Source organism: Labrus bergylta, chromosome 13, assembly GCF_963930695.1.
Source record: "Labrus bergylta chromosome 13, fLabBer1.1, whole genome shotgun sequence".
In the NCBI taxonomy this organism is placed as follows: domain Eukaryota; kingdom Metazoa; phylum Chordata; class Actinopteri; order Labriformes; family Labridae; genus Labrus; species Labrus bergylta.
The window spans coordinates 10,009,332-10,034,791 of NC_089207.1; the positions used below are offsets into that span (position 1 = coordinate 10,009,332).

The 25,460-nt window shown below is 42.1% G+C and overlaps 2 protein-coding genes across 2 annotated transcripts; one reads left to right on the forward strand and one right to left on the reverse strand.

Moving 5' to 3' along the window:
- cenpj (centromere protein J) lies at positions 1–12,258 on the reverse strand. The gene is made up of 19 exons (XM_020632006.3): positions 12,084–12,258; positions 11,235–11,656; positions 9,749–9,875; positions 9,460–9,603; positions 9,171–9,315; positions 8,909–9,014; positions 7,488–8,237; positions 6,142–6,982; positions 5,549–5,681; positions 5,026–5,191; positions 3,931–4,062; positions 3,072–3,209; positions 2,881–2,983; positions 2,480–2,640; positions 2,174–2,263; positions 1,840–1,980; positions 1,155–1,239; positions 653–773; positions 1–564 (listed from the first exon to the last, which is right to left on the reverse strand). Exons 1-19 carry the CDS (start codon positions 12,124–12,126, stop codon positions 372–374), a joined length of 4,041 nt encoding a protein of 1,346 aa, XP_020487662.2. The 5' UTR covers positions 12,127–12,258; the 3' UTR covers positions 1–371.
- Positions 12,259–12,633: 375 nt separating this feature from the next.
- ttf2 (transcription termination factor, RNA polymerase II) lies at positions 12,634–24,923 on the forward strand. The gene is made up of 23 exons (XM_029277012.2): positions 12,634–12,732; positions 13,010–13,115; positions 13,385–13,471; positions 13,856–13,925; positions 14,038–14,898; positions 15,003–15,123; positions 15,207–15,401; positions 15,644–15,789; positions 16,200–16,281; positions 16,560–16,685; positions 16,853–17,003; positions 17,280–17,385; positions 17,517–17,701; positions 18,653–18,806; positions 18,916–19,007; positions 19,499–19,584; positions 20,003–20,145; positions 20,245–20,424; positions 20,923–20,981; positions 21,379–21,532; positions 22,461–22,543; positions 23,827–23,901; positions 24,249–24,923. The coding sequence occupies exons 1-23, from the start codon at positions 12,705–12,707 to the stop codon at positions 24,391–24,393; spliced, it is 3,435 nt and encodes a 1,144-aa protein (XP_029132845.2). The 5' UTR covers positions 12,634–12,704; the 3' UTR covers positions 24,394–24,923.
- The last annotated feature ends 537 nt before the right edge of the window (positions 24,924–25,460 follow it).

Below are 25,460 nucleotides of genomic sequence, written 5' to 3' on the forward strand. Positions count from 1 at the left end.
TCCCAATAAAAAGGTAACATTTATTTTACAAAACATTTACAGTCAGCTAAGAAAATAAATATGTATTTCACATTTTTACAGAGTCAAAGGAATGTAAACAAACACTTAAAAACAGCGTTATGAAGCAGCTTAAATCTGCAAGCACAGGCAACAGTTTGTGTCCAGCGTCTCGTTATTCTCAGGCCTTTACTGAAAATGTAAACAAGCTCTCATTCAAATATTAAGGTTAACAGGACTGTGAATGAAGTCTGGTAGGAGATCATGCTCTTCATCACTGAAACACTTGAGGTGCTCTGTTGAGTTCCCGTTAACAAAGTGAGTATCCTTCAGGTCTGAGAAAATGTTGAAGCAGTTCAAGTATTCTTTAGCGCCTACACCCTGTTGTCCACGATGACGTTCCCGTCTTTGTCTTTGATCCTGAGTCGTCCGGTCGGGTAGCTGGTCTCCTGCCTGCCGTCTGTGTAGACGGTCTTCACCGTGCCGTCAGGGTACTCTCTCCTCTTGTAGTCGGCCGTGTGGATCTCCCTCTGGCCCGTGTTGAAGTGGATCTCCTTGGTGCCGTCGCTGAGAGAGGCAGCACACATTCACACAGCCAGTTTAGTGTTCATTCAGGTAGAAGTGGTAGAAACTTGAAATCATTAATGAAACTCACGGGTTGACTTGGATGATGGTCCCGTCTGTCAGCACGCTCTCCTCTCGACCGTTGGGGAAAAGGTTTTTGATTGTCTGATCTGGGAAGGTGATTTCTTTGCGGCCATCCGGGAAATGCTTTTCTGGAGTGGAATTTAAAACAGGCAATGTTAAAATGTATTACAACAGAATAATCAGTGCCATGCTGTTTTCAGAATCAGAATCAGGTTTTATTGTCAAGTACATTTACACATTCAAGCAAGACGACTTGGTGTGTTGGTGCTAAACAATTAACAAGGAAATAAAGCAGAACTCAGTAAAAAGGTGCAATGTAGGAGCTGTGTAGTGGACTATGAGAAAAAATCTTAGAGTGCATGTAAAGAAAATAAATTTAAAGTCCAGTGGGCGTTAATGTAACGCATAAAGAACAGTTCAGTGTCAGAACATTTCAGAACAGTTTCTGTGAGAGGGGTGAAAATAAACCCGAGTTAAACAGGTAATTTGACTTCCTACTGATCACTCACCTGTCTGGTTGTTGGGGAAGTGCAGGACCTCGATACCGTCTGGGTAGGTGACGTGTGTAGTCTGTGTTTCAGCGTAGTAGTAGATCTGAGCATGAGGAGCAGAGCCATGAAAAGAGAGTAACCAGTCAGGTGAGAACAGTGCTTCTTATGGCTGTTAATTCGAGTTAACTTCCGGTAAATTAGGTTTCCATTTATCTAAATCGTGGAAAACCTAAGCAAGAGGATACCGCCTCCTGTACTTTAGAGAGCTTATTGAATAAGGAGTTAAACTGCCCGTCTGCCCCCGGCACCTTTATTGTGTAACACGGAGGCTGGCAGGAAAATGTCTGATAAATCCAGGGAGGAAAACTCAGCTGTTGCTGTTCACACATGCAGCCAACTCCAAAAACCTTGGTAAGAGTTTGTGAAAACACCATAAAAAATATCATCTCTTTCCAGAGACTCCTGCATTCTTATTTCTAAAAGGTGCCTCTAATGGAAAATTTTGGGCTTTGGAATTAACAAAAAATAAATTTGCTGAATCTTATTTTTTACACCAGATATGTATTTGTTTTGAGTGTGAGCAGAGAAGGTGTTTGTGGATATTGAACACGGCACCACCACAGCAGCAAGAAACGACAAACACCACAACAGTTGAAGAGTTGAAGCCGGATGAGTTTGAAGTGACTTAAGGTAAACGTCTCACCACTCTCTGGTCGGCTGTGACCTGTTTAGTGTCTCCGTTGAAGAAGGTAACTTTGACCGTCAGCCCGTCGGCTGAAACCTCCTTCTTCGTCCCGTTGGGGAAAGAAATGAGACGATCTCCACTCGCCAGAACTTTCTCAATCTGCGAGGAGCAAAACAAGAACTTGATTAGCAACTTTACAATTCAGGGGTAAACCACTTCATCTCATCTTTGGTATTTCACTTTTTAATGGAAGCTCCACATCTACGCGAGCCATTTTACAAAAGCTGTAATCAAGACACCGAGTAGTAAAGATATCAAACATGTGCTCATATTCAAAGTGACATTCACCCACCTTCCCATCAGGGTGTGTGATAACCTCTCGAGCTGATTCTGGCTCTTTCATCTCACTGGACTCGGGTTCTTCTGGCAGGAATTCTGTGTCCTACGATGAAAAGAAATATTCAACATCAGTTCAGTGACTAACCTCTGATGTAGAGCAGCCTGTCTGGAGAAGCTCAAAGCAGGTAAGGAGGTAAAAATGGAAAAGCAGGGCTGTAACAATTTTACACTACCTGCCTTTCTTTTGGTATTTGTCATTAAATTAAGTACATGTACAATGCATAGACTTGTTGGAAGGATTTAACAGGACGTCTCTTACCGGAGAGGTGTTTGATTTTTCTTGATGTCGCAGCTTCTCCTGGCTCTTGCAGGGAGCTGGCGTTGGCCTCTCTTCTTTCCTCCGGCCGGGCAATGATGACGAAGAGAATGATGACGAAGAGGATGCTGGTATTGATGGTTTTCTCAGGCTGCTCTTCATCGCTGCAAACGATAAACACGACAACCATGGTTACTTGTGGAGCTAAAAAAAAAACCTTTGTATCTATAAGTCCTGATAAATGAAATGTGGATTAAAAAAATAAGTGATGGATCCGAATGTGTTTGAAGGAAGCATCTCTATTACAAAAACCTGCAGCTCCAAAACCCACACATCTTAATCTGAGAGAAAAGGGAAGATATTTCAGTGTAATAAATAATAATCTTGTGATTTAAAACACTGACCTGCAGCAGCCTGACTGCTCTCTCTGCAGGTCTTTCCAGGAGCTGCAGCCGTACTGCTCTGTGGAGGACTGATGCTGCTGCTTCCTCTGGAGTCGAGAGGACTCTGAGCACACAGACAGAGAAGGCATTATTACCTCCTCGCAGCCTAACCATATACACAGACAACACAACGTCGTTTTAAACATGCTTACAGCGAATTTCACTCCTTTGGGCACAGATGAAACGTTGCTGTCAAACATCTTAGGACCGTCGTTACAGCCCTTGTCCTTCTCTGCATTGACCGGGCTTTTCTTCAAGGCGGTGAAGCGGAGCTTTTCCAACATGCGCACCTTAAATAAAAGAAAGAGAAGGTCTCACAAAAGTATGGAGCCCCTGACGTCCTGTAAATGGGTATTCTAGTTCATCTTGTCGCAGTAGTGAAAAGCTTAAACACTGTTCTTAACACTGTGGGTTATATAGTTGCCATGGAGATGAACAAGAAGCTATCATTTAGGAAACACAGTGTAACACAGTGAAACAAAATTAATCTACAGCAAATCAACAACATCACATGCAGTAATTGTTTGATATTAAATCTGAAGATTCTCACAAACATACCACATGGATACATTACACATTTTAGCAGAACTTATTACATATCAAGTCTGCAGAGGCTCCAGCAGGGGGCGCCCACGTTACACAGAATACCAGTCACAGAGTCAAAATACATAATAAACAGTGATCACACATTAACAGTGAATTACTGGTAAATAATAAATAATGATGGCACATTATGATAATTGGGGGAAAGTGGAACGATTAACACTGCTTCATTTGCACAAGATAACGTATAGAATTCTGATTATTGGACGACTTTAAAATACAAGTGTATGGGAGGGATAGTCTTTTAGCGGTTAGCATTCAAAATAAAGACGTCATTAAAACCTCATGATAACACGTATGATATCTGGCAGACTTGTCTTTAACAGGCGTTGAACTTTTTTTCCCATATTCAGATCATATACATCCAGATACATATTACAGGTGTAAAGGGGGTCAACAGGTGATTACCTCATCCCGGAGAGAGTCGTTATCTTTGTTCAGGGAGTCGATTTGCTGTCGCAGTCGGCCGTGTGTGGAGGCCCAGCGGCTCTCCCTCCCCCTCAGCTCCTCCTGCAGGGAGATCAGCTGCTGCCTCAACACCTGGCAGGGAGGACGAGGACGGATTAAAGGGAAGTTCCACCTATTTTAAGATTCCTCTTTACTACACCGGGGTTTCACAGTGCAAGGTTCTTTAGGGTCACAGCTTCTTCGACTGCAATGTGACTTGTTGGACTGTTACCCTTGTCATTGTTTCAATTAGTCATATTCAGGGCACCAGATGGCCTAGCGGGTAGGTTGTGCCCCATGCACAGACACTTTGTTGCTCCAAATTGGTGACATCAAGTCAGCGTGTCATTATCTGGCTCCACATTGAGTACATTAACGACTGTGTATTGAGAAATTAACTGACTTGATTACTCCAATCTCTATCTTTTATCTTAAATAGCTACTTTTTCTTACCACTTGGGGGCAGCAGAAAGAAGCTTTAAAACGACACTGAAATATCATCGACTCTGGAGTTGATATCACAAATTTGATCCTTAACCAAAGTCTATAAAAGACAGTAACAGTTGTTGACTTTTATTTTTATTTATTTTTAAATATGGTACAAGATCTGCACCAAATAACACCAAGTGTATCAGTGTTTTTGCTTCTGATCAGTTTATTATCATACATGTTGTTCCTGCTCATATACCACACATACTGTAACCATTGTTACTATCATTGCAGCTATAAATCTATCTTCTTCATTGTTGTTGTTGCTCTGTTAGTCTCCATCCTTCTTTCTGCATCTCCCTCTATCCCACTTTCTAACCCCAACAATGTCGGCAGACGGCTGTTCATCATGAGTCTGGTTCTGCTCGAGGTTTCTGCCTCTTAAAGGAAGTTCTTCCTCGCCACTGTGACTTTGCTAAATGCTGCCGAGTGCTCATGGTGGATTAATGTTGGGTCTTTGTAGATACTGTAACAAAGAGTACAGTCTAGTCTTGCTCTTTTTGTAAAGTGTCTTTCTTGCGATATCGTTTGTTATGAATAGGCGCTATAAAGAGATGGTTTCTTCACCTGGATTTCTTCTCGTTCCTTCTTGTCGGGGATCGCTCTGGCAGCCAGCGCGTGCTTCTCAAAAAGTTTGCGCTCCTTCTGCAGCTTTCTGTTCTCCTCTCTCTTGTGCTCCTCAAACTTGGCCAGCTCCTCCACCTTGGTCTTCTCAAACTCCAGACGCTCTTTCCTACATAAAAAACAAAAACGAAGTGGACTTTACTTACCGGTACATAGATTAGGAGGAACCAACATTGTTCATTGAAATGGAATCGGGTAAGCAAATAAATGTAGAGTTTAATGAAGTACAGTGTAAAGAAGATTGCCTCAACAATTCCAGAACATTTCTATTTGATCATTGATACAATATGGAAAAATCTCCACATCACAATAAAGCCACAAGTCCAATGTGTACAGAAGCATAGCGCTAAATATAATCAGAGACAGTCAAAGCATAAAACAGGTAAACACAAGAATATATCGGACTGGAAACTTCTGTTTCATTTAGGGGTGTTCGAGGTTATTAAGTGGAGAAAGAATGGATCACCTGAGATTTTCCTGGTCTTTCTCGTTCTCTTGTCTGAGTTTGGTCAGCGCAGAGTTCTCCTTCTTAAATCTCTCGATCTCGATCTCCAGCTCCACCAGTCTCTCCCTCAGCTGTCTGGACTGCACCTGCTGGCCTGGGGGAAAAGGACACAAACGCATTTACACATTTTAAAAATAAAGTAAAAAAAAAAAACACATGTCAAACGAGGAAGCCTGCTCTCTCAGGTGAACTGATTTTGAATTTCAAGACCAATAATTATCTGTTTGTTGTGACTGATTCTGATGCTCAAATTGCTAATATTTGTCCTATCAATGCAACAATTTGGAAGAGGTTATAAATCTATACTAAAATTCTATTTATTCTCAGATAACAGCAATTTCAGAAACATTTACACCTACATCATAACATATATTTGTTTCCTTTGTGAAACATGTTTAACCAGGGGGATTAGATGTATGTATTTTAAGCTGCAATGGATGCATGAATTTCCCTCAGGATCAATAAAGAATCTCTATCTCTATCTCTATCTCTATCTGTCTTCAGTGAAGTGAGACAGGTTATGATTTTTAATAGACAACAATGGTTTGTCTCACCTGTGTCCTCCTCTGCCTTTTTCGACTCGGAAGCAGCAGAAGGAGGTGGAGGAGGGAGCGGTGCATTCTGGGTCTTTGGCTTCAGCGAGGGGAACAGCCGAGTCATGAGCTGGGAGGCAGGGGGAGGCTCCTGATTGGCTGACCTGATAACTGCACCTTTATCCACCTCCACAACTTCACTCACTGCCACCTTCCTCTGCAGAGTCCGCTCTGGAGGTGAAACTGTATTCACTGTTGCCTTGGTAACTGGACTTAGTCTGCCGTCATTGGCTGAGCAGACTGCGGTGTGCTCCAGGTCGTTCCAGGTGTCATTGTCGTCAAACACGACTCGACCCTGCTGCCCGTCTTTGTCCTCTAACAGAGTGGACTCGTCCGCATTGCTGAGGAAGCTGTCACTCTCAGCATCATCGACCTGTGTCACATCAGACGCTGAGTCTCTGCAGCTCTCCTCGTCCTGATATGAATGCTTGTCGTACGGCAGGTTAGACTGTGCAGGGAAGCTAAGGGTGCTGGGAAATGCAGGAGGTTTGCCTGCTACTTCCTGGTACTCAAACTCAGAGCGGCCACAGGATGAAACATCTGAGATCTCGTGGTTGTCTTCCCGTCCAGCGTCCAGTTCCGTCTTTTCCTCAACGCTCACTCTGTTCATGAGTGTATTGTCTCTGATCTTCATCATAAACACTTCTGGGTTCACGGTACCGCTTCGGACTACCACACCAGCACTGCTGCTAACACTAGTGCATCTCCGAGGTGATACTTTGGGAGGGGACTTGATGGGGGTGGAGGAGAGCCGTCGTGGGGGGAGACTCCTGGCAGCCTGCAGCTGGTCCATCTGAAGGACCTGGGAATAAAGAACAAGGTCTTTAAAATCACATCGCTTTACAGTCAAAAAAAAAAAACAGGGGAACAAAATCCACACAATCAAGTTTGTCAAAACTGAAAAATTGGTTTCATTTGAAACAATTTGCACAATTCTGGTCCAAACTGAAGTTTCTGTCATCCTCATGGATAAACAAAAACAACCACGACTTAGCGAGAAATTCAAAGCCTTAAAGTTGCCGCATAAAAAAAGCAAAATAAGTCACAGATAGATGCTACTCAGCTCTATAGAGTGCCATAAACCCTGTTCACATACAAGTACAAATTTGCTCAAGTGTAACTCTGAAAATATGTCTATTGCTGCTTCATAAGGGCATTGCTTACTTTCTAGTAGAAACCAAAGTGGTATAGAAAAAGCAACACTTGGAAGAGGCTTCAAAGACATGTCATGCAATCAGGCAAAACAAAAGTGTAAGAATGAATGAATATTAGATAAGAAAACAGAGAAACGGAGTTAAATAAAGCACCTTCAGGACAAAGGAGGAGTTGGACGAGAAGGAAAGCTCCTCGGCTGCTTGCTCCAGTAGCTCAAACTCTCCCAGCTCCATGTTCTCCACCTGCAGGTCACAATCCCAGCGCTGGAGCTTCTCCTGGAACGACAGCTCAAACGAATCCCGAGGAACTTCTCCTCCTGCTGATTCCACTCTTGAACCACAACTTTTCTCTCTGGCTGCGTCACTTTCAGCTTTCTCTGTCCCTCTCATCGTGCCCACCTGTTTGGTTACAGGGTTCGGCAGCATGTTGTGACCAGCGTTCCTCAAAGCTTGATATGACAGACCCTCTTTTTTGTTATTCTGCGCCTTTACTTGCTCCAGTTGAGGTAGTTTGGTTCCTTTACCCTCGGGGTCACTTTGAATAGATTGTGCTGCATCTGTGTTCTGTCTTTGATGACTACCCAAAACCTTGGTCCAGGCTGTCTTACTTTCAAACTTGGTATCCTGAGGTGGGGGGCTGACACCTTTCAGTCGGTTCTCCTTGTTGAGTGTGGCAGTTTTACGCTGGACAGGAAACCGCTGCACACCATTAGAGACCCCTCTCTGTAAAGCTGTAGGTTCAGAGTTGCTGCGGGGGAGAACTCTGGCCTGTGGTTGTGGTCTGGGGTCATTTTTCACCGCTGTTTTTGGTTTGCAATTGTTGGTAAATCTCGAGAGCCCCTCGCCTCGCTTCAGAAAGGCTCTCTTGGGAGGGGCCTGTGCAGCTTCAGATCCTACTCGACCCTGAAGAGGCAATGATACACAATGGGAAGAAAGTACAATTTGAAGGGTTTGGGGATTAAAAGACTAAATTATCTGAAGCTCCGAAGACTAAGATCATGAAGCATCTGATGCAATAATATGGAGAGGTACTGCATACAACTTAAAGAGTAACTAAACCCTAAAACCACTTTTTTCAACTATAAACCTCTGTATTTGAGTATTAACTAGTGTTATGGATCAATTCAAGTCCAAATCTCGACATTTGAGTACAAAGTATTGAAATTCGCAAAGTGTCTGCCCTTCCATTCGAAAAAGTCTAACGGCTGTGTGGCGTGAATGCCTACATCACCAAACCTATAAAAGCCTCGTCCGACTCGGCGAACTGTGGGGAGCCAAGTGTAGTGGACTGAGTGCCAGACGTTGCTCTCCCGGTGCCGACAACAGGAGGACAGTCACAGCAGCTGCTGCTGCCAACTTGTGTGTGTGGGGCAAAAACTGTATCGTGTTGCGGCTGATAACGGCGCGAAGGGGTGAGTGGGCGAGTTTACCCCCCGCCAATCAATTATCAATGTCATAATGATAATCAGTCTGGATAAATGTATGCATCATATATGATAATACTTAATAACAACATTGGCTATTTTAAGAACTTTACTCTAAAAATTGGTGAGACACATGTTACATCCTCTCACCTGCTGTTGCTGGGCAGATTTCAGCCTCTGCTCCTCCAGCCTCAGCTGCTCCTCCAACAACTCCTCAAATGTCTTCTTCTGACCCCCGATACCGGGCTGTATAGGTCTAAAGACAAAGAGAAACAAACAAGTTGAATGTATGTATTAGACAATTTGTCCAAAAGTCACTCATTCAGCCTCTGCTGCATGATCGGATCAGCTGGTCTCATCACGAGAGTCTTCTTGTTAAACTGGATAAGGAATATCAGAATATTGAATTTACCTTTCATGAAATGCTGTATCTTCTTTTACTGAGGTTTTTTCATTCAAAAAAACGCCTTTCCTCTGTATTAAGGTGTCATCGTGCTCATGAAATTGGCTTAAATCCACACTCTGTTCCTCATCATCTTCTCTGGAGTTCCATGATCCTGTAGGAGACACCCGCAAGGATTTAGCTTCACAACAATGTCAGCAATCTGACGACAGTTAAGGTCAGGCTTGTGCTGGCTGCTGTACTCAAAATACAAAAACTCGACATATTCTCATGTAATCTTAGAATTGAATATTCTCACCCTCTTCCTCACTGTCCACCTCTTCATAGTGTTGACCTCTTTGTGGCTCCATGTGTCTCCCTGCTGATGACAGCTCTGGTTCCTGTCCACAGGTGGCGCCCTGTTGAGCTCTACGGCACTGTAAAGTGGGGTTGTACGGGGTCCCTGTGTAATGACAGGCTTCAGTCACCTCACAAAGTGTAAGAAGGAAATGATACTGTACACACAAAAAACTACAATTGTGGGGAAGCAGGGCAAACAAAAATACACATCCACACAGCGATGGTGGTTTCATTTATTTTTTTTGTACCTTCTGTGCAGTCCGGGGATCCGTTCATTATCCCCAGCAGCCTCTGCTGCTCCTCCTGCAGGCGAAGCAGCTCCTCCAACTGATGGGCTTTTAGCTGCTCCTGCATTTGCTGCTGCCATTTTCTCAACTGCACAAACAGACAAAATTAAACGATCATCCGCCATGTCGGAAACATTTTGTAGTAATTATTGGATTCTGATATCTGTCCCCAAATAGCTGGATTGAATTGGATAAAATGGGGCCAATCTATTTAATTTAACTCTGTGATTAATTCTGTGTGAGTGTGTGCACAACGTCATGCGTCAGCAGCTCGATAAATTAAAACATGACCATTTCTTTTTTTTCACAACAAACCTAAAATTAAAACACTTTTTTGTTTTTCAATTATTGCTTTGATGCAACGTATACACATAAAACTTCCACATGTGCCACATGGTAAGTACTGAGGGTTTAACCTCAAAGGAAGAAGAGCTTGTCTGAAAGCTGGATCGCTGGCTCTTTGTGAAGGATATTTGCATTTGCGGGCGTATTTGCATGGTGCTGGAACTCGAATGGTGCCAGGCCAGTTCCAGTACAAATGGCACATCTTGTAGGTCAGCCTCCAAGGATATAAAGTGTTAGCTTCATATTTGATGACAACTTTGCATTTTCCGCACAACAAATGCTTAAAGACGTGGGGACAGAACTGCAAAATGTTATGATCAACTAGTAAACCAACCAATCAGAGAGTGGTATGGCATCACTCAGGATTGGCCATTAACAGGAGCCCAGGTACCTCCATAGTAACTGAAGAGTCAGATTGGTGCGTGACTGGCTAACACTCTAATACAAAATGTCTTCAGGGGGGGCTTTAAAATACTTAACTAGCCCCCTGGCCGTTGTTTCACAGAACTGTCACAGTGCATTTACCTCACCTCACACTGTCAGTAATTCCATCTCAGTGTTTTCCAACATGCTAATTGCTAGGTGCTTACTGTATTGCACGCATACACCTCTGCCACTATTTGAGTCCTTGTTGTTTGGACTGAGGCGAACTGTACTAATATTAGCCGGTAGAAGTGATGAGTCTGTGTTGGACAGTGTGCGAGCGAGGAGGGGATTATCAAGTAACCAGGAAGCAGTGACGTAACCAACGCAGAGCTCCACACAAAGTGCCAAAAAACTCAAAATCAACCCTCGTTAGAGATATGTGGTGTCTGCTCCACTTCCATTTGTTTGAGACAAGTTCTGATATTTGTCTGTTTATGTTTGGAAAATCAGTAGTTAGGCTGTAAAGTCGATGTATATTTCATCATAATCACAGTGGGAATAGCTGTTAATCACTGATGACACAGGGAAGACATTTAGATATCTTGAAGTGTTGATTTCAGCATTCAATTTGTGCAACTTTAGTTAAAATATCAAGAAAGCATGTATGTTTTTTTTTTTTTTTTAAACAGGCAGGGAACATAAATCCCAGCCCTGAAAGAATCCTGAATGTCTTTACCTGTTCTAGCTTCATCCTTAGGGGCAAATCTTGTGATGTATTTGCCATCTCATCCAAACAGTCCGACTCTCCATTTGTGTTCCTCTGAGGCCCAGGCGACAGACCGTTCACTGGCCCGTCAGCCCCAGTTCTCTGTCCACCAGCTGACCGTGCAGATCCATCCACACCGACACAGCTGCTGTCTGCCGAGGCTGGCAGAGGAGCGAAGTCGGAGGCAAACGAATCGTCCGGCTCAAGAGGAGGAGGAGGAGGAGATCCCACGGCAGAGATGTGGCGCATGGAGCCAGACAAGTCCGGGCGGGGGTTAAGGATCACCCCGGCTCTAGTGCTACTTGGCATCCACCTGGCCAGGAAGTCTGCCTGCGAGTGCTGGAGCCCGGCTGGAGATGACATGATGACCGCGCTGTCTCCTGCAGGTCTCGCTAATCCCGGGGATTTGAGCGACAGATTATGGTGACAAATTAGGGGGTTAATCACACCGTGGATAAACACTGGCACTAACTTAGAAGACGCCAAGACAACTATAAATAGTGACTAGTTTAAATTGCAATAACAGCCGCTAAACGTTGTAAGTAAGTCAACAAGAAAACAAAAGGTTAAAACTGTTAATGAGGGATCATTGGCAGTGTGACACGTTCATAATATGAAGCTAGACTATTAAATAATGCAGATAAACTAACAGCTTTGCATGTCAGTAAGTTTAAAAGGCTTTGGCTCTTTTGGTGATACGTGATTACGTCGCATTAAAAAAAAAAAAAAAGTTTTTAAATGCAGCAATTAAAACGTAGTGACGTGACAGACAAGCTCACAACATTAATAAAAAAAAAAAAAAGAAACACGAGATTTTACCTGTGACATAGGTGAAGAGCGGTGCGACTGGAACAAAAAGCATACGCTATGAAAACATCGCAGAGAAAAGTTTCGAAGCCTGCCGCCATATCAAAACAAAGCCCGCGAGAGTAAGGAAAACGTCGAAAAAATATACCGGGTTGCATTATGGGTAGTGTAGTTCATCCGTAGTTTAAAGTGTCACTTTTTTTCCAAGTAAGTGTCGTGATTTATTTATTTATTTTTACTATCGGAGGTTATTTAGATTTGAACTTGTTGTGTTTTGACTCTTGGATAAGTTTTGATTGTTTTAATGGTAAAAATGTATAATATTATCCGGTTCAACGGCTATTCACAAATATATTTCACAATAAAGGTCATGGAATTAAAAGAAAACTGTGGTAGCGTTGACTTTTCGGTTTTGTAAACTTGAGTACTCGTGAAGGTAAGCTGCTTAACTACACGTTTGTATCGCTTAACCTCAGTATGCTTGAAATATCTGTTCATATTAAATAGCAAAAGACATCAGATTTTATACTGATAGTGAAAGACCGGATGTGTTTTTTGACAGCTGTGATTGGTTGATACGAAAATACCACATTTCGCCTTCGAACTGAGGAGCCGAGAGAGTGTGACGGTACAATGGAAAAGGTCTTATGTGGTGTCCACGGTAAGTCAAACTAAATTAAATGTTGTTAAATAATTGTTACGACATGCAGAGTGAGATATTGTGTTGGGTTTCCAGAGGTTGCTATTTGTTTTATTCCATGAAATGCAGTTTGTTTTGTGCATGACAAGGCATTTCCTCTTAACGTGTACTGTGACGTTTACCTTTGACTCAACGAAACCTAGATGATCTTTTCTTGGGAGCTTCCCCCTGCTGACGTTTAATGGGATGATATTGAATATTATGAGTGAAATATCCTGTTCTCTACATCCCCAAACAGGCTGCTTGTGTCTGCTGAAAACGGGCGTGAAAGATGGACCGAATAAAGGCAAAAGCTTCTACGTCTGCGTTGACAAGCAGGGCTGTGATTTCAGTCAGCTGGCCAGGTATCAACAGCAACCAGTGCAGAAAATGCATTAATACATTCTCTTCATTGGCAAAAATCTAACAGTTTTTCAATTCGAAAGTTATAGGAATGCAATGCTGCAGTCCAACATAGCAGTATATAAATGCCTGGTACCTCTTAGTAAAAGTATTTTAGTTATTATACTGGCATCCCATTATAATCCACCCATAACAGCCATTACTACATGGGTTATTTAAATGGGTTTAACATCCTTTTTTGCTATGCTTAAACATTATCATCTCCCCCCAGCATCTCACCGTCCCACTGCCTCCATCATGAAGATTCAATGGTGGAACTTCAAGCTCTCACCTACAATCTACAGCATCAGAGTCACAGGTGGGTGTGCAGCTGGGTTCAAGGTTGTCTTTATTATCCCTGCGAGAGGGCAATTTGTTTCGCAGTCAGCAGTAAAAACACACGCATGCATACATACAGCCTGAAATGAGCAAACAACATAGAAAGGACAGTAAATAAATACAATAGGTAAGAAACACAACGCACAGTTAGTGGTTTAAAAAGGGGATGGCAGCAGAAACAAATGAGTTGTCCTGCATGCTGGCAGGCTGAATCTGCGGCCTGACGACAGCAACTTAAAATCCTTGGACAAAGGTTGACTTTCTGTAATGGTCCAAAACAACATTAGAGTTTGAGAGTTGGTGCTTGAACAAGATACCTGTCCCTCGTTGGTCCTCTAAATTTGAAGTTTTTGTCCTTTTGCAGGTTGTTCTATCGATGTGTTATAGGTAAAAAGGCAGGCCAGAAGTGGTGTGGAAACGTGCCTTGGAGTGTGGTAAGAGGACACCTTTACAGAATAAAGAATAATTACTTTTAATTATTTATTTCAAATACCTTTCATCATCAGAATATATTTAGTTTGATTCTCTTGTTTTCTATCATTGCAGCCCGAGAAAGAAAATAGAAACCCTCGATCAGACACACATCTACAACCCTCTTGCCTGCCACCTGCCAGGAACCCCTTTAAAGCCCCCGAGAGGACAGATAAGGACTCTGAGAGGAGAAGGATGCAGGGTGGTGGAAGTAATGAGAAAAGAAGCGAGGAGGAAGAGAGTGCGTCAAGCCACAAGGCTAAAGGAAGAGACAGCGATCAGAAAGAAAAAGAGGAGAGTGTGAGAACAGGAAGAAAAGAAGAGGCGGAAAGGAAGCAAAATGTGTCTGACTCTTACAGAGGTGTTCAACTTCCAGCAGGGATGAAGTTAAAAAAGAGAGTTTCAGATGAGGAGAGACACTGTGCTGATGCTAACAGTGTGGACAAAACGACGGATAAGACGCGAAACGAGGATAAAGAGAAGAGCACGGAGCAAGCCGATAAATCAAAGGGTGTTCATACTGAGAAAACAGATCAGACCACACAGGATCCTCACAAGGGCTCACTTCAGAAACCTGCCGATGGAGAAACATCTGTGGTGAAACAAGTCAACCCTTCTGTAAAAGACACTGCTTCTAAATCTACACCCAGTATCAGCACCCAGGCCTTCACAGACTCAAAAACCACCGGGAAACCAACATCTGAGAACCCAACACAATCGGAGCCCAGTCAGAAACAACAAGAAAATGATGATGATGATGATGATGTTGTGGTGGTGTCAGTGAAACCTGCTTCTCAGAAAACTCCTCCTGTTTCCGCCGTGCAAAAGACCCTGACTGCCTACCCGGGATTTAACCCAGCCTCTGTGGTCAAAAGTCAACGGGAAGAGCCCAAAGGCATGCGTAGTCTGCTCACTGCTCAACTCCAACAGAAAAAGGTGCGTTCTTGAATTCTTCATCATTTGATTGAGGGGATGTTTTCGATGTGTCCATTTAATCTGTATCTGATATCCATCTTCTCCGTTGTTTCGCTCCTGTTCAGGCCACTCTGTCCGCGGTGAACTTGGCCGCTCTGCCAGACAAAGGGGAGAGGTTGAGGACTCAGGTCAAAGAGCTGGAGGACGCCCTGGAGTCTCTGAGCCTCACCGCTGCGTCTCAGCCCGGTAACTCTCCCGCTGTCCTGTAGGAAAAGTAGTTATATGAGTTTCTTCTGGATCCATTACTGACCATTGTATCTGTAATGCAGAATCACTTTCAGGTTCCCAGGGTGCAAGTAACAGCAGTGATGCTAGTGAAGGTAGCATCACTACTAATCCATTCAGCAGGAAGGGGGGCACCATCCTGCTCCCTGCCCCACCAGCCACGGGCCCCTCCCAACACCAGGCCTCCAGCAGCTCCCTGGGGCTTCAGCTGAGCCAGGGATACAGCCAGATGTATGGAGGTAAGACATTTCTGCTCGGGCTTTGTTCCTTTAAGATATTTTTAGACCATACCATTTTTCTTTTCTTTTGGAGACCTAATGTTAAAAGTGAGTGTATTTATTCTGCACACTTTTGACAAGAGGAGGCTGTTCTTCCTCTCAAAAACACATATCTTCACACAGTCAACCCCGCCCCACCCATTTCCTCAATTTGTCATTCTTTTTCCCAAACCCCTTTTTCTCTCATTCCTTTGTGCTATCAGCGAACGCCTTTTACGGCGGAAGGATGACCGACAACCGTCTGCTGGCGGTGAAAAATGCCACCTGCGAAGCCATCGACCATCTCCACAAATCCTTAGAGTCCTGCCCTGATGCTGAGGCCGAAGTGACGGACCCGAGGGGCATCAAGGTCACACACTTTTTATAGTTGGTCATCAGTCCTTCACTTAGACCATCTGTCACAACTGAAAAGGCTTTGACACGGCTTCATGGAATCTGCATTTCGATATTTTTAGAATATTGAAAATGATTCACCAAAAATGTAGACGTAGTGCTTTTGTAAATCTAATTCAGAATATAAATAACTTTTAATAAGAACAGAGTACAGGAGATATACATGTTAACAGTTTTGAAAGCTGACATAATCACGGCAACAGTTTTGAAATATAATGTTCACCAATGTTTGGGAGTGTTTCCACCTACTTTTGGAATTTTAATATTTTCCGGAGGAAGTAGAAGAATTTTAATCGACCACTGACTATGAAATGGGGAATTATGCCTCGTGTCAATAACATTGCCCTCTTGTGATTGGTCGGTTAGGTTTCGCTCCTCGCCCATCAGAGGAAAGCTTTGGCCTGGCTGCTCTGGAGAGAAGCTCAGAATCCCTGTGGAGGAATTCTGGGTATGTTAACTAATATTTTCTACATTATCTGTGATCGTGAAAGAGAATGTGAGAAACAGAGGGTTCTTTGATTCTGCAGGGGAGTGAAATCAAGCTATTTCATCATTTGGTAGAAGTGCTTTCTTTCTACAAAATAGTTTCTTCTTCAAAAAATGTAACTTTATTTTTCTCTCCAAACAAAATCAAGCTCAGCATTTCCATTAGACAGGAATGTATTCTTTAAAGTTTTCAGGACATAATCGTTTTGTTGTCTTCTCTCTCTCTCTTTTCCGACACAGCGGACGACATGGGTTTGGGGAAAACTTTGACAATGATCGCTCTCATACTTTCCCAGAAGATAAAGGCGAAAGAGGAAGATAAAAAGAAGGAAGAGAAGAAGCCGGAGAGCTGGATTTCAAAGTCTGGTAACTGGAGCCTGTTTGATGGTTAACAACAAGGAAGTCATTACCACCAATATAATTAGTATTTTAATCAGACAGTAAACCTTGTTTGTTTTAATTCCAGAGGTACATTATTAGTTTGAGTGTATGCTGTGTGACAGTTTTGATTCGTTTGTGTGTTTATCATGCAGACTCGAGCGTCGTGGTCTCTAAAGGCACTCTGATCATCTGCCCCGCCTCTCTGGTCCATCACTGGAAGAGGGAGATTGAAAGACATGTGAAGACGGGCAAGCTGACTGTGTACCTGTACCACGGCCCCAACCGTGAGAGAAGTGCCAAAGTGTGAGGAACGATGCACACATTCACTACTCTGTCCACACTCTGCCTTTACTTCTTATCTAATCTTTTTATGATAGCTATGAACAAATAAAAGTTCCCTTGGTTTTGTGATTTGTACTTTGTTTATTTGTCATTTACAGCTAAATAAAAAAAAAACACAGGAACACAACTACACATTTTTAACATGACTGGAGATAGCAATGCAATATAATTGCTGTTAATATTCTGGAAAAACACTTACAGGAAATCTTAATGAAGCTTTCTCCCTCCGTCCCATAGACTGGCAGATCATGATGTGGTGGTTACTACATACAGTTTGGTCTCTAAGGAGATCCCAGTCCAGAAAGATGAGGCTGAAAAACCCAGCAAAGATGCTGTAGCTGTGGTAAGTAGTATCAGTGCAGCAGTGACTCCCCCTGTAAGATGTTTTCACAGTTTCTCTGAAGATTGAAGCGGCTGATACATAACAAAACAATTTGAGAATTATGTTCACATCATCCCATGTTGTTCCCTCAGACGTCACGCTCAGCTCCTCTTCTGCGCGTGACCTGGGCCCGGGTGATTCTGGACGAAGCACACAACATCAAAAACCCCAAAGTGCAAACCTCCATGGCGGTCTGTCAGCTGAGGGCTCGTGCACGCTGGGCTGTCACTGGCACTCCCATCCAGAACAATCTACTGGACATGTACTCACTGCTCAAGTAAGACAAAAGCACAGTGCAAACAATAGTTTTAAGAGTTTTTACTCGTGAAATGTTTCTCCTGTTTGGTTTAAATCAAGCGGCAACCTCCGGTGTTTAAAAATGAAGGCAATGTGAAAGTGGAAAAAATTGCAGTTCCGAGTGTCCACTTTAAGCTGCCTGCAAAAACACAACATTTCTACAGCCTGGTTAAAAAACAGTATCAATAGCTAGTTTCTTTATTAATAAAAGTGTACAGGAGATTACTTTGTTCCATCTGTTTTGATTGTATTAAACCCTTAAACTATTCATAGATATTTGCACAACGAGGTGGTTGGCTTTGGTTGCCTGACAGCTGAGCGAGTTGTAGCTTGTTTGCCAGCCGGCTGAAGGCGCCTCAGCTCTTTTTTTCTTTTTTTTAAGATTTGTGTTTGGGCTTTTTATAGCTTTATTGGAGAGAAAGGACAGTGAATAGAGTCAGAAATCAGGGAGAGAGAGAGAGAGTGCGGGAATGACTGTGGCTTCACAGGTCGGATTCGAACCTGGGCCGCCCGCTTTTAGGACTAGAGCCTCTGTACATGGTGTGCGCTCCCTAACCACTGCACCACCAGCTCCAGCTCTTTGCCTGTTTTTAGTGTGATCAAAAGTTAGGTAGCGGTTATGTTGTGCGCCCCATGTACAGAGGCTATAGTCCTCATTACAGCAGCCGGGGGTTTGAATCCGACCTCTGCCCTTTTTGCTGCATGTCATCCCTCACTCTCTCTTCACCAGTGCTATCTAATAAAGGGAAAAAGGCCCAAGTCAGGTAGAGTCACCATTTCCAATATGGCAACCGCCATCTTTGGGCTTCAAAATGTCTCTTCAGAAACCAATGTGTGACGCCACTGAAACTACGTCCATGTTTATACAGTCTCTGGTCTGAAGTAATAAATATGAGATTGTTTCATTTCTGCTTCTGCCTCTGTCTGTCAGGTTTCTGCGTTGTGCTCCGTTTGATGAGTACAAACTTTGGAAAGCTCAAGTAGACAACGGCTCCAACAGAGGCAGAGAGAGACTCAACATCCTGACCAGGACTCTGCTGCTCCGACGCACCAAAGCCCAGAAAGACACCACAGGAAAACCACTGGTAGGGACACACAGCGGCTTCCCTGGACTTCTATCGTTACAGTAGCCTCGTGCTAAAAATATCTGATTGGTTTTAAACATCTACACACTCACTGGTCTCATCATTTCAGGTGTCTCTTCCTGATCGAACCTGTGAGGTCCATCAACTTAAGCTGTCCAAGGATGAAAAGGCTGTCTATGATGTGGTCTTTGCCCAGTCCAGGTAACACAACAACTTCTCATTTTTTAAGAGATTTTTAAGAAAACATCCCAAATACTCCCCCCCCCCCCCCCCCCCACATGTTTTTCTTGGGTCAAGAAAGTTTAGAAACTGCACCAGTTACAAGATCAGGCTCTTAAAAATGTAAAGGAACTGTGCTGTAACTCTCTTTCAACCATCTTCTTTGATGAAGGAAACAATAGATCATTATTGTGTCCCCTTTTGTGTCTTTACTTTTTTTTTTTTTGTCTGATGTTAGCATTGTCTCAACAGCTTTAGATGTTGCCCACACAGCTTTTTTTTCTGTCTTTATGATGTTTACTTTAAAATCATCAAAAAGTGCTCGAGAAAAATTAGACCTCTCAAAAATCTTAAAACGTGTCCCAGCTTTAAAAAAGAGATGACATGCTGTGATATCTTCCTGAAAACAATAGATAAACAAAAAAATATTTATCTAATGACACTTTTTTTCTTTTTCTTTTTTTTTCTTCTAGATCCACTCTACAGAACTACCTCAAGAGACACGAAGGAAACGACTTGAAAAAGGGGAGTACTTCCAGCTCCAATCCCTTCGACAAAGGTGAGATATCACCTTGGGTTTATTTTTGGGCTGTTTATGCCCCCATTTAGAGGGATAGGGCAGTGGAAGGAGACAGAGTCAGAAATCAGAGAGAGGGAGAGACTACAACATCTGCACATTGGGCGCACTCACCAACCACTACAACAACGGCCCCCCTCAGCTTTTGTTTAACTTCTATTATATGGTATAACATTTAAGCCTCAATCCTGAGCATGTGACTCAACATTTAAGCAACAATATTTAACAGAAAACATAGCTTGATGAAAATATAACTTAACAACATGATGAAACTCAGATATAAAGCTTGTTCTTGAGCAGTTTGTAACTAGCTATTATACTTGTTAAATCAACAAATAAAAAAAAAAAAGTGATATTAAAGACATAAAATAATAGAAATCTGTGTTTCTCCTCTCTGCAGTTGCCCAGGAGTTCGGCATGTCCCAGGCTGACCCTGCTCTGTCCGGTTCCCAGCAGCCCCAGCAGGCGTCCAGCACCGTCCACATCTTGTCCCTGTTGCTGCGCCTGCGACAGTGCTGCTGTCACCTGTCACTCCTAAAGAAGGTTTAAAAAAAAGCACACTAACATACTCTAAAAATGCTCATCAGCTTCCTGCTGGAAGAAGAATTAATTTCCACTTTTTCTAACCTCCTCTCCGCTCAGACTCTTGACTCGACGGAGCTGCAGGGTGATGGGATCGTCTTGTCCCTGGAGGAGCAGCTCAACGCTCTTTCGCTCTCCTCCAGCCCCTCGCCATCGGGTCCGGACCTTAAAGACACCGTCGCTCTTAACGGCACACGCTTCCCCTCACAGTTTTTTGAGGAAACCAGTGAGAGCTCCAAGGTGGGCAACGCTTCAGCACATCACATATAGGTGAAGGGCAATAAAAATAAAAAAAAAGCAGCAACGAGAAGTGAACAGCACACTTACTTCATGCCACAAACATTTACTTACTCATCACATCCTAACAATACTCGGGGGATAGATTTTGTGCATTTTATGAGCATTATTATGAAATCTAAATTTCAAGTTCAAAATAACAGAAGCCTTTCATTCCATTTTTTGAGTGGATTTTGAAGCAAGTTCAGTTTTAATACTTGATGAAGATGATGACTATCATTATTTTTTTGACACACTGTCTCTAACTTGCAAACAAACATTTATTGGCAAGTTTTTGTTACTATACCTTCATCATCAGGCAAACCAAAGCGTTGCCAATAAATGTTTGTTTGCAAGTTAGAGGCGGTGTGCGGGAAATCCCAACTTCTTTTGTGTCATTTTTATTTTACTGAGTCAAACTTCCAACAAGCCATTAACTGATTCTTCTGTTCTTATTTTCAGATTTCTGCCATCGTCTCTGAGCTGAAGGCGATCAGGGAGAAGAGCGCTGATCAGAAAAGGTAAAACATTTTAATCTCATAATCACCCTCAGACTCACTTTTTCCTCCAGCTTTTTTTCAAATGTTCTTGAGTTTCTGTATTTTTTTTTTTGTTCTGTCAGCAAAAGTTGAAACACATTCTTTCAGCAGACAGAAAGCGTCTGCCAAATAACTTCCAATCAATCGCCCCTTTCCACTCTGCCGTGTAGTTTTTTTCAAAGCAGAGGGAAGTGGAAATGTTGAGGCTCACATTTTGCTGAGCATAGTTCTGCTTCTCTGTCTATACTTCTGATCCTCACACTCCTCTTTATTTATAGGTGATAAGAACTAAAAATGAATTCACCTGTGCTCAACCAGCATCTGTTAAATGTTACACCCACACATGTAATCCATTTGTCTCCTCTCTGTTACTATGCAGCGTTATTATATCCCAGTGGACCAGCATGCTCCACATTGTAGCCGTTCACCTGAAGCAGATGGGCCTGAGATACGGCGTCATCGACGGGACGGTCAACCCCAAACGTCGCATGGACCTGGTGGAGGAATTTAACACTAACCCGAAAGGACCACAGGTAAATCTCACACACAACTCTCCACCCCAAAGAGCAAAACACATGACAAGAACCTGTGCATTCATTCAAATCAATCGACTGGCACTTCTTAAAGGTTACAGCGGTATAAAGTGAATATTTCTGTCATTGAAGGAGTTTTGAATGCATTAGAATTATCTTTTAACATCACTGCTACAGGCTCCATTTCCAATCATTATTGACAAGCACCTGTGTATTTTAAACATGTGGTTCAAGAAGTTAGTAATTGGATTTTTAGGCCATTCTTTAAATCTGTTGTAAGGAGTTTTAACTGCTTATAAAAAAGACTGAAAATATTTTTCATGCTTTGTTATGAGCTTTAAAAGCAAATAAGACCCTCAGCTTTAAGATGGATTATTTCTATTTATTTCCTATAAATGCCTGAAACCTCTACCACGTGGCAGGTGTGAGGGGAGGCGATGATCAGCATCCAGAAACAGTTTTTGGATTGTTGTTTTTTCATGGATAAAGTTCTCAAATAGTTGTTCATTTGACTGTTACAATAAATAAGGATTTGATTCTTTGGTGTTAAAAACGATTAACGATTTAACACGTGTACTGGACAAAATCAGTATCGAGATAACGGGTCCAGTTTTGTCTGCAGAGGAAGAAGATAAGCGCACACACTTGCTCAAATGCCTCGAAATGTTGTGATCGTGATGATTGCAAACTTTTTGTGGCATTTAAGCAAGTGTGTGGTCCTGTCTTCTTCCTCAGCCCTGCACCTACTACGTGATGTGCGTATAACTGCCTCCCTTTTCACAGGTTTGTCCATAGCCAAAATGGACACAAACCAAAAGTTCCTCACAGGAGCTTTAATTGAGCTTTAGCTTTAACAGTGTTACCTTGAATATATTTTGACTAAACATACACAAATATACATATTTATATTGATGTTTCTCTGCCAAAGGTGATGCTGGTTTCTCTCTGTGCTGGAGGGGTTGGGCTCAATCTCATCGGGGGGAATCATCTCTTTCTCATCGACATGCACTGGTGAGCGACACGCACGCGCACACGTCAACAAAAAGCCGTGATTGATAGTGTTTGCTTTCCTGTGTGTGATGTAGCCTGTTTTTTATGGTTCATGTTGTCGTTCAGTACATTTAGATATATTTTAATTGACCTGCTGAACTTTGCTTAAAGATGTTTTAAAAATAAGATTGCTATTACTACAGAGCAGCTGACCCTCTTACTGCTTTGAACACTCTCAGTTCAGCTTGCATTTAAAATGTGTCTTTAAGTGCTTAATCTGCAGTTTTACCGTATTTTCCGCACTATAAGGCGCACCGGATTATAAGGCGCACCTTCAATGAATGGCCTATTTTAGAACTGTTTTCATATATAGGGCGCACCGGATTATAAGGCGCATAGAATAGAACGTGTTTACAACTGAACAAGGCTGGGAGATATTGTGAATATATAAATATAAATACGTATAAAACTATGTTTTATACGTAGTGCATTCACAATAACTCAACATTATTCAAACGTTAATGTGCATATTCACAATATCTCCCAGCCTTGTTCAGTTGTAAACACGCAAAAGAAACACAGTCTGATACCGCTAATTCAAACGTTAGTGCATAACTCAACATTGTTCAGTTACGTATAACACGTAAAGCTCACTTTTTCAGTTCAATTCCCGTCCACGAATCCCTCGAATTCTTCTTCTTCAGTGTCCGAATTGAACAGTTGGGCGAGTACGGCATCCAACATGCCCGGCTCCCTCTCGTCATTATCCGAGTCAGTGTCGCTGAGCGCCGTGTACAACCAGTATGGATCAACCAATTAACCAATTGATCCATATATAAGGCGCTCCGGATTATAAGGCGCACTGTCGTTTTTTGAGAAAATTAAAGGCTTTTAAGTGCGCCTTATAGTGCGGAAAATACGGTACTTAAACTTCCCTTAAAATGCCATTTAAGTTCTGCTCCAAAAAGAGTTAAAACAGTGTTTAAATTGAATCAATCATTGCTCACAAACACATATCATCTAACCCATCAGTAGTTAGAATACAGTGATTGGGGCACCAGATAGCTCAGCAGTTATTTTGCACGCCCCATGTAGACGCCATGTAATCTTCAAAGCAGGCACCCTGGGTAATTTGCTGCATGTCATTCCCTACTCAGTGTTACCCACACTATCCAGTGTCTTCCTCTACATTAAAGGCAAAAAGCCCCCCCCCCCCCCCCCCCCCAAAAAAAAATAATAAAATAATTTTAGCATGCTAAGAGAAGAAAGGTTCAGTTTTTAACCCCCACTGAATACTCTGACAGGAACCCAGCTTTAGAGGATCAGGCATGCGACCGGATCTACAGAGTCGGACAAACTAAAGATGTCACCATCCACAGGTAATGAACTTGTGTGTGTGTGTGTGTGTGTGTGTGTGTGTGTGCATTGTGTCATTCACTGCTACTCTTGAAACTATTGTTGCAAAAGCACAAGTAGGAACTAATGAAGTAACGACTGACTGCTTCAGCAAAATACAGTCTAGGATCAGACTTTAAGTAAGATGTGATATATGAAGGTGAGAAGATTTGTTTTAAGTGGGATGGTTTTATTAAGAGGTTTAATTCAATCTTTACAAACTTTTATTTGTATGACGCCCATTGTAAGTTACTCAAACAGTGGTATGCCTTGTTTACAATGCATATGGTTTTAATCAAAAGTGTTTTTGTGTGCGTGTGTTTTGTTCCAGGTTTGTGTGTGAAGGCACAGTGGAGGAGAAGATTTCCACACTGCAGGAGAAAAAGAAGGAGCTGGCCCAGAATGTGCTGTCAGGAACAGGAAGCACCTTCACCAAACTCTCCCTGGCTGACCTCAAAATCATTTTTGGTGTCTGAGACGGAAGAGAACAGTCAACCCCCACAGTTACACCAGACAGCTGTTAATTCAAACACTCAAAGTTCAGGTTATAGGGCTGAAACTTGGGATAGTTTTTCATATATCTTGGTTGAATGTTATACACTAATATCATCATACATATACAAATTCATGTATTACCTGTGTTTGAGAGCACATGTTAAAGTATACAAAAGGTCTCCATGCGCCTCTTATTTTATTTTAGTACATAATTATGGGTCAGCCTCTTTGTGCGTTTGTATGTGTAGCAAATTGACAAATACATTTTAAGATGTGTAAATGCTTTTACGTTCTTATTTTTTTTAATGTCAAATCACAGCGACACACTGATAACAGGACTTTCTTATGTGAAAGTCTGTTTAGTTTCTAGTAGCTGAAGCTCTTTTGGAGTGAAGCAAACTCTCCCTTTTATTTGTGTTATGCTCGTTGGCCTTGTTTTTAAATGCATCATATGTATGTGTGGTGTATTGTTGAGTGATTATGTTTTAATAAATGTTAGTGTTTAAAGTTATTGTATATAGTGTCACCACTTTTTGAATAAGAGCATGCATATTAAAATAATAATCACTTTAAGATAATAAGACATTTAGTCACGATGATCTGCAACTTGCTCACGGCATTTTACTGCTGCCAAAAATATTTTTGCTCGTACTTAATTTTTAAACAGAAATATTAGACCTTTTACAAAATGCATTCACCTTGATTTGAATATAAAAATGCTTCTTATTTAAAATATTTCTACTATGCTCTCTTGTAAGGCTTTCATCAGGAATACATTGCAGCCATAAAAGGTATTTCATTAATATCACTTGGGATCCTAACACTTAATATCCTGTGTTAGCTGTATGTGTTTAAAGCTGACAGTGTAAGGGAGATTATTAATATTACCATTTATAAATTATGACTATGTTCTGATGTTTTCTATGAGATGTATCTATTGGTTTTACTCTGCCTTTTACAGTCCACCATGTTTTCATTGCCCTCTCTTTTTGTGTATGCTACCTTTACTAACATCGGAGTTTTGACTTTCGACACCTGGAATAACGAC